Source organism: Quercus lobata, chromosome 2, assembly GCF_001633185.2.
Source record: "Quercus lobata isolate SW786 chromosome 2, ValleyOak3.0 Primary Assembly, whole genome shotgun sequence".
Classification (NCBI taxonomy): Eukaryota; Viridiplantae; Streptophyta; class Magnoliopsida; order Fagales; family Fagaceae; genus Quercus; species Quercus lobata.
Window position 1 is genome coordinate 78,774,278 of NC_044905.1, and position 19,656 is coordinate 78,793,933.

The 19,656-nt window shown below is 35.6% G+C and overlaps 1 protein-coding gene across 1 annotated transcript; it reads right to left on the reverse strand.

The window, feature by feature from the left end:
* Positions 1-1,339: 1,339 nt before the first annotated feature.
* On the reverse strand, positions 1,340-5,093 carry LOC115971650 (protein SIEVE ELEMENT OCCLUSION B-like). The gene is made up of 7 exons (XM_031091654.1): positions 4,500-5,093; positions 4,080-4,187; positions 3,473-3,921; positions 3,142-3,251; positions 2,817-2,959; positions 2,164-2,646; positions 1,340-1,999 (listed from the first exon to the last, which is right to left on the reverse strand). The coding sequence occupies exons 1-7, from the start codon at positions 5,091-5,093 to the stop codon at positions 1,340-1,342; spliced, it is 2,547 nt and encodes an 848-aa protein (XP_030947514.1).
* Between the last annotated feature and the right edge of the window lie 14,563 nt (positions 5,094-19,656).

The following is a 19,656-nucleotide window of genomic DNA, read 5'->3' on the forward strand; positions in this document are numbered from 1 at the left end:
AAATACTCCTAATTAGTGAAATATTGTATACAAACTAAAAGAAAAAAAAACATGGAACTATATATTTTTTGAATTCTTCTAATTATTGTTTCTGGATATATAGTTGGACCAGAATAACAGCATTTAGCACTTCTGTCTGTCAAAACTTACTTCAACCACCATCATCAAATACATAATCAAGAAAGTGCAAAATGACACGCATATTTCAGATACTCAAAACATGCTTTGAAGTACAAGTCATAATATAACTTAAAGCAAAAACTTAAATCCAAGGCTGTTCTGTTCATTATTTAATTTTCATTTAGTTTTCCTATGGTTTCTCAGTCCCCAAGCAAAAGGAAAGCCCATAAAAAATCTGACAATAAAAAGTTAAAAAAAGAAGGAAAGAAAAATTTAAGTACCTGGTTCGAACTTCTTTGTAAAACCAAACGATCACCTTATTTAACTTTTTGGAGTGACGATGATCATGTTGTTTTAAACGAGAGCAACGCCATAAACATACATAAATTTCAAAACTTATTTCCTGTGATGATAAAGTAATATAATAAGTTGTGATTAGTGCAATATCAATTTTATACAATCATTGTCAATTTTTTTGGGTTACTAAACTTATCGGCAACGAGATACATACTATTTGTTAAATAGTAAATTATAGATAATGCTGAATTTTCCTCATCTATATAAATATATATATATATATATAATCGAAACTTTTAAAATTCTCATAATTTTCCACGTCAACACAATATTTAAATAAAATTATAATTTTATTTTTTAATGTTAACCTCATCCCCACCCGATTTACTATAGGGGTAAAACCAGTCAATTAAAGGCAGGTGAGACGGGCACCAGTGGTGGCGGTTTAAATTGCATGTCATCCCTTAACAAAATGTGTAGGCTACTAATGGAATTCGTTTCAACCTCCATGGGAAAATATCAATAAAGATTCGAAAGTAAAGGATCAACATCGTATTGGCACATTCTCAATTTGTAACGCATACTAAACATTCAAAAGCTTTTTATAATAGCTGTATATATAGTTTACTGCAAAAGAATCTTTAATATAATCAAAGAAGATTATTACAATACGCATTTTTTTTTATCTATTCCTTCAAATCGGAAACATAAGCCGCCAGAAAGTCGCAATTGGGTGGACATCTCACACTCAATTCTTTTACATATATATATATATATATATATATATGTAAGATGAAAGAAGAAAAAAATTAATAAATAAATAAAACACGTATCCTATATATATATATATATTTTTTGTTCTCTTATTTAGCATCAGCAGCATAAGCATATAGCTGCTATATTAAGGAAAATGCTAGTCGGTTTAATTATTAGTGGCTAGTGCAAGTAAGCTTGGAACAATGCCTTCGTCGTGGCAGCAGAGGAAAGTGGTGTATTTCTCCATGTAGTGGTGACACTCAGGACACTTTATGTTTTCTGGGATTTTTCCAGCATAGTTTGAGAACTCAAAGCGGCAACAAGGGTGAGAATTACCACGAAGCGCAGCAACATAGTTTTGAAAAGCAATGTCAAAGCCCTGCAGTGCCACCTTTTCTTTCCATTGTTCATACTCAAACAAGGCAAGCCAGAGAATATTTCCATGCTCATTAACCAACACACTAGACCCTCTGCTTAGCACTGCCCACGAACCCTCTCTGTCAAAACTAAGCACCCTCTTGATTTGTTGCATCACAAGGTCGTGTTCCTCATCCTTGCCTAGCTGAATCTTTGAGAACAGCATGCTCTCAAGCCTGGTCCAAAAGAACCATATTGTGGCTGTGTCTTGCCAGCAGGTACTGAGTTTTTCCTGTACGATGTTCGCTATCACTCGCTTCACTTGCTCCCTTTTTGTGGCTTTTCCTACATACACCATCTCTAAGGGTATGCGTGTAGCCGCTGCAACTGCTTTTGCTTTCTTTGTAAATTTCCGAATCCACTCCATGTCATCGCCTCCATACAAGAAAATGTATTTTCCTTCTTTAATCTGTTCAATGAAAAAGAGGGAAATGTGAATTACTATGATAAATCCTTATTATCCAAAAAATTTCAACTGTTAGGAAATAATTAATTTAATTATATAATAATTATTCTAACATTTTTTTTTCTTAAAGAGTGTGTTCGCGCGAACACACACAAATATATAATTACCCAATTCAATAAGGTTGCGTCAATGCCATCCAACAACAGCTCAAGCCTCCAAGCCTCTTCTCTCCAAAGAGCTTCTTCTCTCAAGGTAGTGAAAGGGAAAGCATGGCTTCCCCAAATCCACATCATGTGAATTGCATTGGGGGACAACACTCTCCCTTGATGGTCTAGGACTACAAGGATAGGCTTGTTCTTGAAGTGCCACTCCTCCCTGATGAACTTGACAGATGCCTTTGATATTATGGAAGGGTGGTACACTGAGTACCATGTCATTGGAGCCTGCAACACTTCAAAATGCCTTTGCTTGACATCAGTCAATTGGTCGACAATGGGGATCCACACAACCTCAAATGGACTCTGAAGCCTCATTTCGTGAAGCCTGGACTCATTATAACTCTGTTCAAGAATTGACAGCTCATCTTGGGTGATATCTAAACTTGAAATGAGCAATAACACATTCTTCCTCCTAAGAACATCAAGGTTAACCTGGTTTTCCCAAAATGAAACAGCCATATATAGATAATCATATAACTAATTATACTATCACAACTTAAAAATTAAGACCAAGTATATATATGCAATGTGCTGATAGTAGAAATTGTAATGTCGTTAATTGTGCAATAGTAATGTTAATGATATGTGTTAGAAGAGCTGACCCTTTTCTTGGTGGTACCATCAACAAGTGCTAGCACATCATCCCTAGGGCAAATCAGGGCCTTGAGAACTCTCATGTTGTCAATGTGGATCATTTTGAAGAATTCGACAAGCATTTGATAAGATTCAACATCCCTCCTCTCCTCTGCATTGAATAGGAGAATTTCAGTATATATAGGTGGTATCTTATGTAACAGAAATATGTCAAGTCCATGTATGTACAAAAGAGTGTTGTACTAATTGTATGCAATTGTATAAGATACTTTTATGCATTCATTTCTATATATGGCATTGCATGGTCTATAACGCAACATAAAACTGGCTTACCAATGTATCGAACGCATTCTTCCATCTTCTTCTTGAGATGTTCAAGTATGGTTTTGAGCTTGTGGGTAAGGGTGGATAGCTCCCATGCTTTTGAGGTGGATAACGCAAACCTGCAATCAATATCCATTTTGCAGTGTTATTGTTAAATGCCTTATAAACATTTTAGTATTTACACTACTTATAAAACAATTACAATATATTAGTGTGTAAATCAATTACAATATACAAAAATTTTTACGAAATGCAATAAACCTTTTATAGGATATACAGTATCTAAATTTAAGGATTTGCATGAGAATTGTAAATTAGGATGGAGAGGAAAAAGCCATACTCGTAACCCATGTTAGTGAAGCTAGAAATCTGAGATGCGCAGGCCACAATACTCCTGATAGTCCAATACACAGCAGTTGGAATATGGATCATGGCTGAGGCTAATGCTGGTACGTCCGTTGTGATATAAATGGATGGTAGATCTTTAAACTCAATGACACACCAAGTCACTTCTAATATGGTCCTGATTAGATCATTAAGTGCATCGAACCGGGGTTTCAGTGGGACAGCGTGCTCAATGATGCCAGGCACTTGTTTCAGGATTGCCATTGCCTTGGCAAGTTGGTTTGTCGAGTAAATCTGTGCAAGAAGCCAGAATTCTCCATAGTTCAATCCAAATGCCGCTAGGGCCAGCACCAACTTAGCGTCCCATCCATAGTGTGATACCATGTTACATATTGCCACTGTGGTTTGGTGTGCATCTGTGCCACCCAAAGCCTTGTATGCAAGCTGAAAATCCATTTATATACCGTTTCAAACAGTTTAGGTAGACGTAGAATTGTTTTATAGACTTATTGTTTTCAAAAACTTTAGAAAAAAAAAAATCTATTATTATGTTGATGTAAATATAGATAGGTCAAGATTTTGTAATCGTGATTTGTTATAACCTCGCAGGCAATTCGGTCAATGGTATATGACAGAGCTTCCAGCATGGCAAGAAAACTCGTATGGTGGGTCTTGTCATCAAAGCCTGAATCAAGGTATGTTTGGGAGCCCTGTACAAAAACACAAGCAATAATTAGAAAATGAAAACAAAGAATATACAACTGGATGCTTTCAATTCAAATAAATTACATATATAGATTTCCAACCAAAAAATTACTTGTATACATATATATCTGCTGCATCATGCTTGATGGTGTGAACCCGCATATGTATAAACTTATAAATGAATGTGATAAAGATTATAAAAATATGATTGGTATAACTTAAATAATGTAATAAATGAATATTTGTACCATTTTTTTTATTGGCAATACATTAGTTTGTAAGGCTTATTTAATGTAGTAAAATCTGTAGTATTATACCATTGTTAAGAGGGTCTCTGGAGTGAGAGTGGCACGTCTAAGAATGTCCTCAATAAGGCGAAGAAGGGGTTTGACATCAACGTCTCGGCCATCTGGAGTATGGGATCCCAGAATATGACTGACCTGCGCATTGTCATCAGACATCGTAAGCATGCTTCGGTCACCTCTGATCAGTTGGTGCGTAGCATTAGGTGCCAGCTTGCTGAGTAGGGTGGGTCGTTGCCAAGCCCCAAGATTGGTTTGTGGGTCGGGTTGCTGATAAGGAACAAGGCTGGTTTGTTGGTTGGATGGCTGAAATGGAACTTGTTTGGTTTGTGGGTTTGGTTGCTGCACTGCACCAGAATTGGTTTGTGGGTTTGGTTGCTGCACTGCACCATAATTGGTTTGTGGGTTGGGTTGCTGGTATGTACCAGCTGGGTTGCTGGTTTGCTGCACAGAACCCAAGTTGGAAGTTGGCTGCAAAGGACCCAATTGTTGGCCAGGTTGCAACAATGGAGTAGCTTGTAATAGCACATTGCTAGCTTGGTTTGGTTGCTGGGCAGGAGTTGTGGCATTTGATTTCTGCACGGGACCAGTTACTGCCTTGGTATCCATGTTTCAGAAAAACAACAAAGCAAAAGAAGGTTGGATACTCTTGGACAAGGATAATGGGAGAGAAGATTTGCTTGTGTGTTTGACCTCCGTTTTGGCTGGCCTTTATATAACCATGTGAAAAGGAATAAAGCCCAGCTAGCTGCATCAACTTCCTTGCTTCCATTGCGGTTAAAACTAAACGTTATGTGGAATCTTTTGCTTTTGTGGCCCCAAGTTGTCTCACCATCTTTTGTCATGATCCTGAATTAGCAACATGATCAATGAAGTTGGAACCAAATCTGGATCTAGAGCATTTCGGGATAAGGACCATTTTACCATGGGTCTAACACTATTTTACATTTGATTATTACTCATTGATTACATATATATGTGTGCGCAAGCGCATGCGACTTCATTTTGGAAATTGAAACATGCAAATCTATATTAAAAGTGGCAAAATCCAAAACGACCTGCAAATAATATGATATGACATGAAATTAGCAGATTATGAGTTGAGGTTTGACGGGTTCGTGTCCCATTTGGGTTAACATGATTGATCCATTTAATAAATGTGTCGACTGATCCATTTAATAAATGTGTTATGTTTGTATTCAATTCATAGAATCTATTTGACTTGTTTAACTAATCACCACCTTAAACTCAAACGTTGATAATTTATCTCCAAATTTTCGAGGTTAATCATAAATATTATAAAAGTAATGCAAACCCCAATATATATTTTTTTAAAGTCGAGTAAAAGTATGAGCTCTTCTTATGTTATTTTCTTCTCCTCTACTTTGTTAAAAACAAAAATTTATTTTATGGTTTTTCAAGTATTTAAAAAAAAATAATTTTCATAGATGAACTACCAAATTAAACTCTCTTTAGCCATTTTTTACAAGATAAAAAAGCTTGCAACAATTGAAATTATTCTTTTAAATGTAACTCATCTTTCTTTTATATTTCTCTATTGTTTAGTTATATATTTTGTTTTTTGTTTTTTAATGGTTTATAAGCAGTTTTATTTTTTTTGCAGTATCTGAAACTGTCTGACAAATTTTTTGTAAGTCATTGTACATTCAAGCAATGGCTTCTTCATCAAATTGTAATACAAATTGAAGTCATACAAAAGCAAATCATGCAATGGTGTAGTTTTTTAATCAATTTAAGATTTTATAAAATTATTTTAGTCAACCTTACAAATAGGTAGGTTCCCGTGCATTCAAGTAATGACTTCTTCATCAAATTGTAATACAAATTGAAGTCATACAAGAGAAAATCATGCAATGGTGTAGTTTTTTAATCAATTTAAGATTTTATAAAATTATTTTAGTCAACCTTACAAATAGGCAGGTTCCCGTGCATAGCACGGGTTAGCGACTAGTACTCTTAATCTCTATCTTTATTTTTTTTAATCTTTATATATATATATATATATATATATATATATATATTTGTTGTTGTTGTTTATAGCTTCATATTTGACTTCTTCCTCTCTTTTTTCGTCAAAATGTATATTGTGAGTTTTAGCTAAAATTAATTATTAAATTAACTAAGGCTCGTGATATATATGTGTGTGAGAGAGAGAGAGAGAGACATATATATATATATATATATATATAAGGCTCATGATATATATATGTGTGTGTGTGAGAGAGAGAGAGAGAGAGAGATATATATATATATATATATATATATTAAGTGTAAGTTGAACTATAAGGCTCGTGATATATATATATATATGTGTGTGTGTGTGTGTTTGTATTACTGTGGGAACTAGGGCCCAAAACAGTGTATTGGGCCTTGGGCCTTGTCCGAGGACATAGATAAGTCCGAGGAGGAATGAATAGTTATTAAGGGGTTCCCAGTTAAAGTCTCATAAGCAGGGGAATACCTCCTTGGACTTGTCTAATGTAGTCCAAATGTGTACTCTAGCAATTAAAGTGACTCTCTAAAAGGCTTTAACGATAAGAATGTGCCCCATGAACATACAAGAAGGAAGGAAACTCAAAATATCTAAGGAAAAGCTGCTACCATCGCATTAAATGCATTGTAGCTACTTTTCTGGCCACATTTATGTGGAGAAGACCTCTGAACAGTGCTGCCTTGGCTACCACAACTCACAGAAGGCTGAAAGGGGTGTCTGATGGGACGGGCACTCAAGTAGGGACTTAGATGATCAACAAGTGTAGGATCAAGATGATCCAAAAGAAACTTTATAATGTGAGAGACCCTCCATGAGAAGGGGATCGGTAAGGAGAGAGAAAAAATAGTATAGCAATCTAAATCATTATGATATTCTAGAGTGATCATTATCTACAGATTTAACCTCCTCAGACTGAAAGTTTATTGATATCAGCATCCTTTATTTGTATTTGATCGTCATGCAATTCAATACTAGCCGTTGTCTAATTCATTAGGACCTAGTTCCTTGACCCATTCTCTATAAATTCATTGTATTGGGCTCATTGGATCAAGACTCCACACATTTTGGGTTTAAGCCTCGAACTGTGACCCTACAATTGGCGCCGTCTGTGAGAAGTACCTGTGCCTTAGTGAGTGCAACGGCTAAACATGGTGGGATTAGGTCCACATCAAGCAGGTCCACACTGAACAGAGCTTGCAGGTTCTCAATGGCAAGACAACTTTCTTAACCTTGAACGGGAAATAGATCGGGACAAACATCGAGAGGGTAGTGTACGTACTACCCATACAAGCAGAAGCCATTCTATGGTGAGATGTCACGTATCCCAAAAGAAGGACGATAACAAAGCCCTACAGCAGGAGATTGACGACTTAAAAAAGAAACTACGTCGTGTGCAATGGAAGTGTTCCCCTTCCAGTTCAGATACTAGTGATGAAGGGGACAACAATTATAAGCAAAGGTCAAGAACTCCACCAAGTGAGACCTTTTCTTATGAGGAAGAGCACCACCATAGACGCGGACACAAAAGTCCATCCCGTAAAGGCCTAGTGAATGACGCCATGAGCAAAGCCTTGGATCGAATCTCTAAGTCACCCTTCACACGCAAGATAGAAGGGGCTAAGCTTTCTCAGCGATTCCATCAACCTACTTTCACTATGTACAATGGTCGAACGGACCCCGTAGAGGATGTAAGCCAGTTTAACCAGAGGATGGTCGTCCATTCCAAAGACAAGGCTTTGATGTGCAAAGTATTTTTGTCCAGCTTGGGACTAGTGGCGATGAGATGGTTTGATAGCCTCAGGCCAAATTCCGTAGGTTCCTTTAAGCAGTTGACCCAGGCCTTTGGCTCTTGTTTTATCACGAGTAGCAGGGTTCCTCGGCCCTTGGATTCTCTACTGTCTTTGTCCATGCGAGAAGGAGAAACCCTGAAAGCCTACTTGAACAAGTACTAGGAGATGTATAATGAGATAGAGGGTAACTATGACTACGTCACCACCAGGACTTTCAAGAGCGGCCTCCCAATTGAGCATAGTTTGAGAAAATCCCTAACAGAAAAGCTTGTCACTAGCCTGTGCCAACTTATGGACCGAATCGACAAGTATAAAAGGGTTGAAGAAGACCAGCAGTTGGAAAAAGGTAAAGCGAAGATTGTCCCTCAAGAGAGGAGGGGCTTCAGGTCAGACCGATTTAACAACAACAATCGACCGAGGAGAGACTTTTCAAGGCAATCCGGATCTGCTGACGCGCAGGCAGTTAATTTACAATCAAAATAGATGATAATCAAGTAGATAGTTTAGTAATTTTTTTTTTTTCATTCTAATAATATCTGTAATTTTTTTTAATTCTAATAAATATTATAGATGATATATATATATATATATATATACATACACTAGCCTCATCACACACGCTTTATGCGTGCGATGAGGCATAATAAATTTTTTTTTTTTTGGATAAATTTGTTTTAAAGACATGGATTAATAGAAGAGTGCTCTATTTTCTAGAAATTTTAAGTGTAGTTTGAGATATATATTTATTATCTTCGATGAGAATGTCATAATAAATGAAAGAAAAAAAAGTAATGCAAAAGTAAATGAGGGAAATGAAGAAGAACAAAATAAATAAAAACTCTCAAAACTCTTGTCTAAATGATAAGTTCAATACATAAATGGTAGGGTTGATGAATAAGAAGAAATCCAAACTAGCCTTCATAGAGTGAATCCACATGACAAGACTGATTCGGAAAATACTAGAATTTATTACAATTAGGGGATATGGAACGTTCTCCTTGCAAGATTGGAAAAGTCTGGGGGCATCTACCATCAAAGAAGTACTCCATAGAGTAGTCAGAATCATATTTCCAAATTCTGTATATGCAATTATTAGAAGGCAAGATCCCAATAGCTTCCTAGCTTGTTATTTTGCTAATTCTTGAAAACTTATTTTTGAAGTCCTAGAACAATACTAGATCTCCCAAGTTAGGAATCCTCACCAACTCCATCTTCAAAAAATTTAGCTCATAAACTTCATAATCAATATTTACATATATCATAAGGAGCTATTTATCAAAACAAAGTAACTGCCTCCATCCAAGTAGCAAATTTGAATTGCACTTTACTTTCAGCAAGGTCATATGAGGATGCAGAGAATTCAGATTTAGTACCCTAATGTCATACTTATTTGATATATATATCTCACCGTTGAAGATAGCTAATCTATAAATCTTATAAGGCCTTGTTTGGGAGGAGGGATTGAAATGGAATGGAAATGAATGAAAATAATAATTTTAGAATATTCTTCCTTTCCTTTTTTTGGAAGTTTTAATTGAGGGAATGGAAAGTCTATTTCCTTGTTTGAGAGTTTAAGTGGGAGGGAATGGAATAGGTAGGAGAGAATACTCATTCCTCTCTATTTCCTTAAAACCTTAAATTTTCATTCCCTCCAAAATTGAGAGGAATAAGAGGGAATAAAATTAGATTTAATGATTTTTTTACTAAAACTCCCAAAATACCCCTATATATTCAACCCTTTATTTTAAAATAGGGGTCTAATAGTAATTTTATTATAAAATGATTCCATTTCATTTCCTCTATGTTACTTCCAAATAAGATTACTTACATTTCATTCATTTTCATTCCTTTCCATTCCTCAATTTTAAAACATCCAATTAAGGTTACTTAATTCCATTCCATTTCATTCCATTCCATTCTTTTCCATTCCTTTCCTTTACTTAAATACATTCCATTCCTTTCCATTCCCTTATGATTATTCCATTCCATTCCCTTCCCTTATGAACTCCCAAATGAAGCCTAAGGCTTATCATATTTATATAGAGTCTACTTGACATCTTTGGATTTACGGAAGTGTAAGCATTGACTAGAAAAACATATGATTATGAACTCTGGCAAAGGAGTAGCTAAGGAAGCAAGGGTGGCATATTGAAAGCAATTAGGAGGGCAAAGAAAATGAAGTTCATGTCTTGTAAAGGGATTCAGAAGCCAAATTTGAGAATCTGGCATCTTCTTTTTCTTAACTACAATGATCAAGTACCCAAAAGAAATCCCAAAAAGGCTAGGCAGTAATGACTTGAACACTTGAACCACCTTTGATCAACAATGCTATAGAAGTAACAAAATTTCTTCGGTCCCCGTGATAAGAAAAGAACTATAAGTGGAGGATGGGATGCCATAAACCCTTGCTTGTTTGCCAAAGTGTACAGCCTCCAAGTTCTACACACACAGGCAAAAAGGAGATAATCTATAGCACCTAACCACTTGGTTATCTGATGAAGCAAATCCTCAAGGAGCTCCAACCATGGCCAATTATTATTATCCACCATGAAAGCTCGGATTTGTGTTAAAACACAAGAGCTTATTCAAAACCTCAATTAAAAGTTAGGGCTAGATTGCTTTTACTCTAACTTAAACTAAGTGCGGAACAAGAGTAAATAATCGCAATAAACCAACAACTCTACCCTAAGCCATATTCATCCATTATCAACAATAAAATGAAAGCTTAAAGAGTAGGGAAGAAGGATGCAAACACAAGATAACATTGAAACGTGTTATCGAAGAGGAAACCTAAGAACTCGATGAAAAACCTCTCCGCGACCCTCCAAGTTGAAATCAATCCACTAGAGAATAAATTTGAAGTACACAAATAACAAAAGACCCTCCAAGCCTAGTCTACCCTATGTACTTGAACCCTCCAAGCTCCTGCTACCAACTGACTTCTCAGAGCCTTGTCTTATTTAGCTTTCCGAATCCTGTAATTCAGCCCGATTGCATCCGCCAATGAATAACACCTTCCAATACTTCTCAACAGCACCAAAATCTCACTTTACACTCAGTATGAGTGTGTTAAGTATTTGGGCTAGTAACCTCTCAAAGATATAGAGATGGAGAGGTAGAAGTTGAGAGAAACCACAAGGAAATATGTAGATGATTGTGGGTATAACAATTTCTAACTCTCAAGTGTATTTTCTAGGATTTTCTCTCTGAAAAACACTCCCTACAATTTGTGGGCAATGAGGGTATATATAGTGTTGATAAAGACTTGGTAAAGCAAAACACAACTTTTTGCCAAACAAAAACTTTCATGGGTCCATCGCAAGTTGGCCTTACCCGCGAGACAGTCACAAAAAATACAACCTAGCATGACTCTTCATCTTCCAGTCATGTCCTCTACACATGACTCTTTTCGTGGGTTGCTTCTCGCGAGACAATTACGAGCCAGTCACGAAATCCACTTGATCAATTTTTGAAGCTTGATTTTTCACCGATCTCTCACACTCATCCTTTACAATTAAACCCACATACATACAAGGAAAATGATTGAAGAAAATATAATCAAATTTGGCACAGAATTAAAGCCAACACAATATAGTTGAAAATCACAACTTTACACAACATGTATCTTTTTCTTCTTACTTCTGCGCCTACTATTGCCCCCATGCAATTCCATGCCTACTTTCGTACAAAGAAAAAAATAAACATTAATGCCTATATATAACACTAAACAAACATCTACTATAATTAGATTCATAATAGTAGTGCAATATATGTGTGTGTATATATATATATATATATATATTACAATGAAACATAACTGCACATGTAGATATGCTATATATACTTGGGCCATTTCATAGAAAAATATAGGAAATGCAAAATGAAACATATATCGATTCCTAGAATAACATGCTTAGTACGATGTAAAAGCGATGTTAAAATTGATTATTGATGTTAGGTTCTAAGAAATTAGAAACTAATGTATTAGAACTTCAATTTGTATTATGTTGGCAAACCATGATCAAAACATAAAGTGTAGGTTTAGGCTTGCTCAAAGTATGTTTATTTGTAAAATTGGAATTGAGTGATTGCAGAATTTATTGGACCAAATCTGCAAGGCTAGATCGATCGAACCACGTGCATATTTATTTTTCTGCAGAATTCCAGTTCAGCCTAAACTCTACTTAAACATATTAGGGTTCAAGTAAAACTCTCCTATATATAAGGAAAACCCTAGAACGTTTTTTAGGAGTTGTTTTAGAGAGATTAGAGTGACTCTTGTGCCTCTTTGTGTATTTAGGATTTTGTACCCAAAGGCTTTCTAATGGTTGCTCATATTGCTGTTTGTGTAAATCTCTTATGAGATCTAGAGGAGCTTTCCTTTACACAAACTTAGGGTTTTCAAGGAGGAGATTTTATCTACACCTTGATGATCAACTCAGTTGCTGCCATTGAAGCTTAAAGAAACACAAGCGGGTGTGCTTGTATCTGGTGGTGAATCCAAGAAAGAAGGAGTCTGTGGATTCAGAACTTGCACGTGGTCGTGTCAGTAAGTTCTACTGGTGGGTAGCAATAAGAAGTCGAGTGTGAGGGCTTGTAAGTTTTATTGTATGAACTTCGATTCTTTCAAAATAGTGGATTCAGGTTTACCTTGAGGATAGCTAGGTTAAATCCTCCCCAGGATTTTACCTGTTTGGTTTCCTGGGTGATCATAATTTTGTGTTATTTATCTTTTCCTTGCTTTGCGTGATATGATTGTGATAACCTAGTTTTGTTAAATTGGACTAAGTAACAACTTGGCTAATTACCTAGGTTAATCCAATTGTGTTTTTAAGGGGTCTAAAAACCAACAAGTGGTATCAAAGTGGGTTGCTCTTTTGTTTTAGATCTTTTGATCTAAGAGCTGATTCTTGACCCCTATTGTCATGGATAATTTGAAGTGTCTTTCTGATCATGTTTCTGTTGATTTTATTGATGCCTGTGAAACTCTTCGTAAGGAATTATTGAAATCTATGAAAATTGCTAAGAAATTCAAGGAAGAGTTAAAATTGGCTAATCTTGAAAAAGAGGAATTGATTGTTAGATTAGATGAATCTAATAAAAAGAATGAATTTTTGAGAAATCAAATTTCCTCTCAAGATGAGAAGATGAAAAGCTTGGAACAAGAGTTAGATGAATCTAAAGCTAAAATTGAAAATTTGACTAGTACCAAGCCTGCTGTTGATAACAGAAGTGTTTCTGTTTCTCTTAAGCCTAAAACTGAGAAAGTTTATATCCCTCCTTTCAAGAGGAATGATAAAGAAAAGGCTTATTTTGCTAGGTTAGACAAAGGTAAAAATTCTGATGTAGACGCTGATGTTTCTAAACCTATGTTTAAACCTACTGTTAGAGAGCATAATAAATCTGTTTTTATGCCTACCTGTCACCTTTGTGGTGTTGTTGGTCATATTAGACCAAATTGTTCTTTGTTGAGGCAAGAACCAAAGCCTGTGACTGGAAACCCCACTACGAATACTGATGTTCCTAAATTTGTTCCTGTTTGCCATTTTTGTGGTGTCTGTGATCACATTCGTCCTAATTGTCATAAATTGAAATTTAAGCGTTCTGTGTTTCAATCTAGGATTTGTGATGAAATTTCTCCTGTCATAAGTCCATATAAATTGTTTCATATTCTTTTGAAAAATTTGTGCTTGTTGGCTTGTGAAAGGAATTTGCAGGATTTTAGTCTTTCTCAGAAGATTGGTATAATCTCTCAAATACACTCTGCTTCTCATGGATTTTCACCTACAAAGCCGAAGACTCGTGCTAGATGGGTGAGAAAAGATTCTCTAGGGTGAGTGTTGCTGACTTGTTCCTGATTTAATTCTTTCAATTGTTTGTGGACATGTTTTGTTTTTGTTGTTTTTTTTTAATTTTTTATTTAATAAAAAAAAATCCAAAAACATTGAAAAATTTTCAAAAAGACAAACATATTTTATTTTAAGTCTTGTTTTATTTTTCTTGAGGATTACATGAATTATGATATCTCTCTCTTGATTTAGAACATGCTTGACATTGTGGAGAAACTTGAATAGAATGTGTTACATATGTGCTAAGCTATTTTTTGATTTTGTATGAATATGTACTAGTTTGTACATGTACTCATGAGTTAATTAAGAAATTGATATTTCTTGTTTATGTACCCTCTATAGCTTAGTTAAGCACTGTCATGCATTGCATTTACATTGTTCATTTAGCATAATGTGTGCTTTTTGTTTTTGGTCATAAATTTTTTTAAACCAAAAAGATTTTTGTGTTTTGTATTTCACATCTTGGATTTATAATCAAGGATTGGATATATTATCTTTACATAACAAGTTTATGTACCTTATTTAGCTTTGATGAGCTTACTTATTGCACTTTATTAGTTAAAACTTTGTAGTGCATGTTGTGTGAGAAAGATGTATATGGTTTTGATCACTTTATTTTGATCTTGAAGTCACATGTCTTTGACTGTCGGATTTGAACCTTTAGAGAAAGGCATAAATAACCATCTCACCACTGTTCACTAGCCAATCATGAACACCTTAGTGCATATCGTAAGATTTTGTGCTCGAGAAAGTATAGCATATGCACAAAAAGATCATAAGGTATAGTCTCGGTTTAAATGCTAAAATTGGTGTGTACATTATTGGACTTAAAGCTAAATCAAATAATTGCTAAAATTGGTGTGTACATTATTCCGGATATTTTAATAAGTTTTTGAATAATTAAAATTTGTGTGTACAATATAAGGCAAAATCAAGAAACTTACATGATTGCAAGCTTATGATCTAGGAGATGTGGGAGTTATATGATGTAACTCTTTAGGTGATAATCTCTTTCAAATTCTATGTGATGAATTTTGTAGACTTTATGATTAATTTCTATTTATATATCACCTCACATGTATCTCAAGCTTTTACTAGTTGCACACACTACACAAGTTACTCTTTGCTAGACTTGGTACATTATATTGTGTGTGATCTTGTTGTGGCCATCCAAGATTAAAAGTTCTTTGATTTTAATGCAAAATGTGTTTAATGTTTGCGCTTTGAGGACAAATTGATTGAAAATCTTGATTTTGGAAGATCTGGGTTGAATTCAAGTGTTTTTGAAAAACTTTTCGTCTCATACTCATGCATTCTTTTTATATAAAACAATGTGCTTTGAGGAGTTTCTGCATTAAAATGCTCTGTTTTTCAAAAATCTGATTTTTCCAAACTTTCGATCGATCGAACCTGTTTTTCGATCAATCAAAATTGTGATTAAAATTTTTGGTTTGAGCCTGCCTGACTCGATTGATGTTCGATTGATGAAACATATGTTGATTCCTAGAACACGCTTAATACGATGTAAAAGCCATGTTAAAATTGATTATTGAGCTTCATGTGCTTTTTCATTCCTAAAGATTGTCCTTCATTTATATAGAGAATATAGAAAATACAAGGGCAAAGAAAATCACCTTAACGTTTTAGAGTGATGATCTGGTGGCTATAGCTAGCTTGTCTTTGAGAATTTGGTTTCTGTTAGGGTTCTTGCTTTCGGTCACCTACTTATATAGAATTCTAGATATTGCCTTAAAAGTTTCAAAATGAAACAGGAATTAATTAGTGTTTGATAAGTTGGTTTGGAAGTTCAACGAATTTTTCAGCCAAAAGATGGTCATATTTTATCGATCGGTTAACAAAACAAAAAGAATGTAGTCAAGCAAAGGTCTAGTGTTTTCGATAAACGAAACGAAAAGTAGTGCAATTAAGGAAATTTGTTGATAAACATAATGTAATTATAATAGTCCCCTCAGTTTCAAATGGCTGTGAGGTTTAATTAATAAATTGTCACCTCTTTACCCATTACGAGGTTTCGATTCTTGTAAACATTGTAAACAATAACAAATACTTTAATTTCTTTTCGTTAAACGACAAAAATGTAGTTAAGGAATTTTAACTAAGTTTCTTGTCCATTTTTGTTTGTCCAGCTTATAAATCTAACCTTTTAAAATACTCCACACGCTTCTTTCAAAAAAGAAAAGAAAAGAAAAAAATCCGGAAGTTTTAAAATTGTGCTTATTTAAACATGAATAAATATGATTAAAAAATACATGAATATATTAAAGGCATTGATATATTGGATTGACTTTTAAAATTTATCAAATATATTAGAACAAAAAAAATTGAAATACTAGCTATTAGACAGTAGACAAGCAAACAAGACAGATCGAGAGAATAATAAATCTAGATTAAATTACTTTTTTTTTCCTAAAGTTCTTATTGCTCCTGAATTAAAAATCCCTTCACATGTTGCTGCTCAAGTCACTTTCTACGGTTCCTAAAATTAAAAATCTTTAACGTTTTGGTAAATTTTGAAAAAAGTTCTTTAATCCTTGTATAAATTTGGAGAAATCACAGTTTGCCACCTTAAATTATACCTCATATTGCCCCCTTCCCTCTCCCTTGTGTGTGTGTGTGTGTGTGTTTGTTTCTCCAAAAAAAAAGGGGGGTAATTGTCTCACATTGCTTAAGAGAGTGTGTTGTGTGTAGTATAACTTGTCCCACACTCCCTTAAAAGTTACCATGGCTTTTGAGTGGAGTTGTGGTGTGCCTTTGTGTTAGAGTCCCCTTCCCTCTCCCTTGTGTGTGTGTGTGTGTTTGTTTCTCCAAAAAAAATTATACCTCATATTATACTTTGAAAATTCAATAAGTGTATAAAACATCTTGAACGTTTAGACCCTAATTTGCAAATTATCAAATCAAAACTTATGATCAAACAACTGATGTGCGGAATATGAACATAAGCATATAACAGAATTGATAAATAATCTTAGACCAAATAAAATCACATTCACAGTAGAAATTAAATGGCAGAAATTAAGGGAAGAGAGATGCAAACACAAGGACAACACACAATGTGTTATCGAAGAGGAAATCGAAGCCCTCGACGTAAAACCTCTCCGTCGCCCTCCAAGCGGTAAATAATCCACTAAAGAATGTAGTTAAGATACATGAACAACAGAAGAACCTCCAAGCCTAATCTACCCAGTGTACCTAAGCCCTCCAAGCTCCTACTCCAACGAGATAACGCCGAACCTATTTCTTTTTTAGTTTACTGGATTCCACTATAAACCATAGCATCAACTAATATCAAATTGGTCCATTCCTAACTACTTCCCAAACACTAAATGGCCTTCTCACAAATGTGGGTATGGTGAGAAAAGATTTTGGTAATGAACCTTTCAAGGATATAACAATGGAGAGGGTGAGAGTAGAGGAATTTGAAGAGTCTCTATATGAAGATTGGGGATGAGTCAATATTGTTTTTCTCTAGAATTTCTCTCTCAATTCTCTCTGGAAGCTCTCTATATTTCGTGGGTATAAGGGGTATATATACTAGGGTGAGAGTGGAATGCGAAGAGTCAGTTTTTTTAAAAACAGAGCTGGCTGGCAGCTTGGCCTCGCGACTTGGCTGAGCCGCGAGTTCCAGCCGCGAGGTAAGTGAACGGCCAGTCTGTACTTTTTGTCCTGTAGTGCTCCAGCTGGCATGACGCTTCAACTTTTGGCATACTTGGCACATGTGCAACTTCTGGCGGCTTGCAAGCTGCGAGCCACCCGCGAGATCCAATTGCGAGTCCCTGCTTCTTTACACAATCTTAAGCATTTCTTCACACTCTCTCACACACTACCCTTACATGATTCCCACCTAAATACAGGGTTACTAATTGCTAAAATACAAGCAAATTTGGCACGGAATAAAGTTAACAAGATGGTTGATAAAATTCAACCTTACATACTTAATTGCATCATAAATTATGACCCCTATTACACTTTGCACTAGATACCGACATTAAGTTCATTGTTAAATTGTATTGAAATTCAAGTTGAAGTGTGAAGTGTAACAATGATTATAGTTTAGACCACAAAATGTGCATTAAAAAAATTTATGGTACAAAGTGAAATCGAGAGTATACTTTATGGTGGTAAAATGTAATTTCCCCTATAAATTATGTAATCAAGCCCAAACTAATAATATATAGAGACAACCAAACAACTAAATGATTATTGCAAAAGAATAGAAAATGCAAAAAAATAACTTAACAATGATTACAACATGACTATTCCCGCATCCCAAACATGACTAAATGTCTAAAACTATTCCTGCATTCCAAACATGGCTAAATGTCTGAAGGGTTGAATGATCTATACAACGACATGATCTAGGATAACTTGGAGCTTAAGAATCACAACCCCACCCCTCTCTCCCCACCATTCTCTCTACCTCCAAATTATTGTTGTTTGTTTACATCCATCAATGGGATATATATATATATATTGAACCCTATAACTTGAACCCTTTACTGCCCATATATAAAAGATTTTTAGTCTTTGTTGAGGGCCATTTGTGAGAATCCAGGCGGAAAGAAAGAAAGCCCAATAACAAGGGCAACAAAGAATTGAAAGCAGATAGCAAAAACCATTAGGTCCAAGCGGCAGGAATAATGGATCACAGGCCCAAGAAATAAAAGAATGAGTCTTGAAGAGGCAAGTGGGCATAAAGAAGCCCAGAAAGAGAGAAATAGCATCCCATGGGCAGTATATGAGGTAGAAAAGCGAGAAAGGGCTGCTGTAAGCCCAAAGTAATGTAAACTAAAAAGTAAGGGATTTATGGCAGGCCCATAAACCCCAAGGAAGAGAATAAGGTTATTGGGTTAGGAAAGCCCAATGAAGTTAGTAAAAAGCCCATGGGAGTGTAGAATTAGCAAAATGACCGAGGAAGCCCAAAGAAAGCAAAATGGGCCGAGGATGCCCAAAGGAAAGCCAAAAGGGACATAGGAGCCCATAAATAAAAGCAAAACCATGCCAAGCCACTGAGAGAAGGAATAAACGGTTGGCCTAAAAGAGGCCCAGCATGATTAAGTTATTATAGTAGGAATAACAGAACGACATTGCAAGAAATAAAAGAAACCAAGGAAATGTGAGACCCATCATCAAATAAAGCCCAACTCCTGAGTGGAGCGGGAAAACAAAGAGCAGCCCACATAAGAGGTCAAAAAACACGGACGACGAGCCTCCAAATCAGGGCAAACGAATGGGTAGCAGGTAAGTTTTGGACATATATGGAATGAAGGCACGCGCAAAGCCCAGGCACCACCAGCCTGTACCCAGCCAATACAGAGCATGGTGAGGTCGGGGGGTCAGAGGATCAGAGGGCATGGTTTGGTGGTGGGGAGAGGGGAAGAATTTATTTTTATGGTTCCGGCTTAGGCTCTTTCAGGGAGGTGCCTTGCTGGGATGGCTTACTACTCAAAAGAGGCAAGCTAAGTTGGAACCATTAGGTGCATGCCACGAGGGATAGG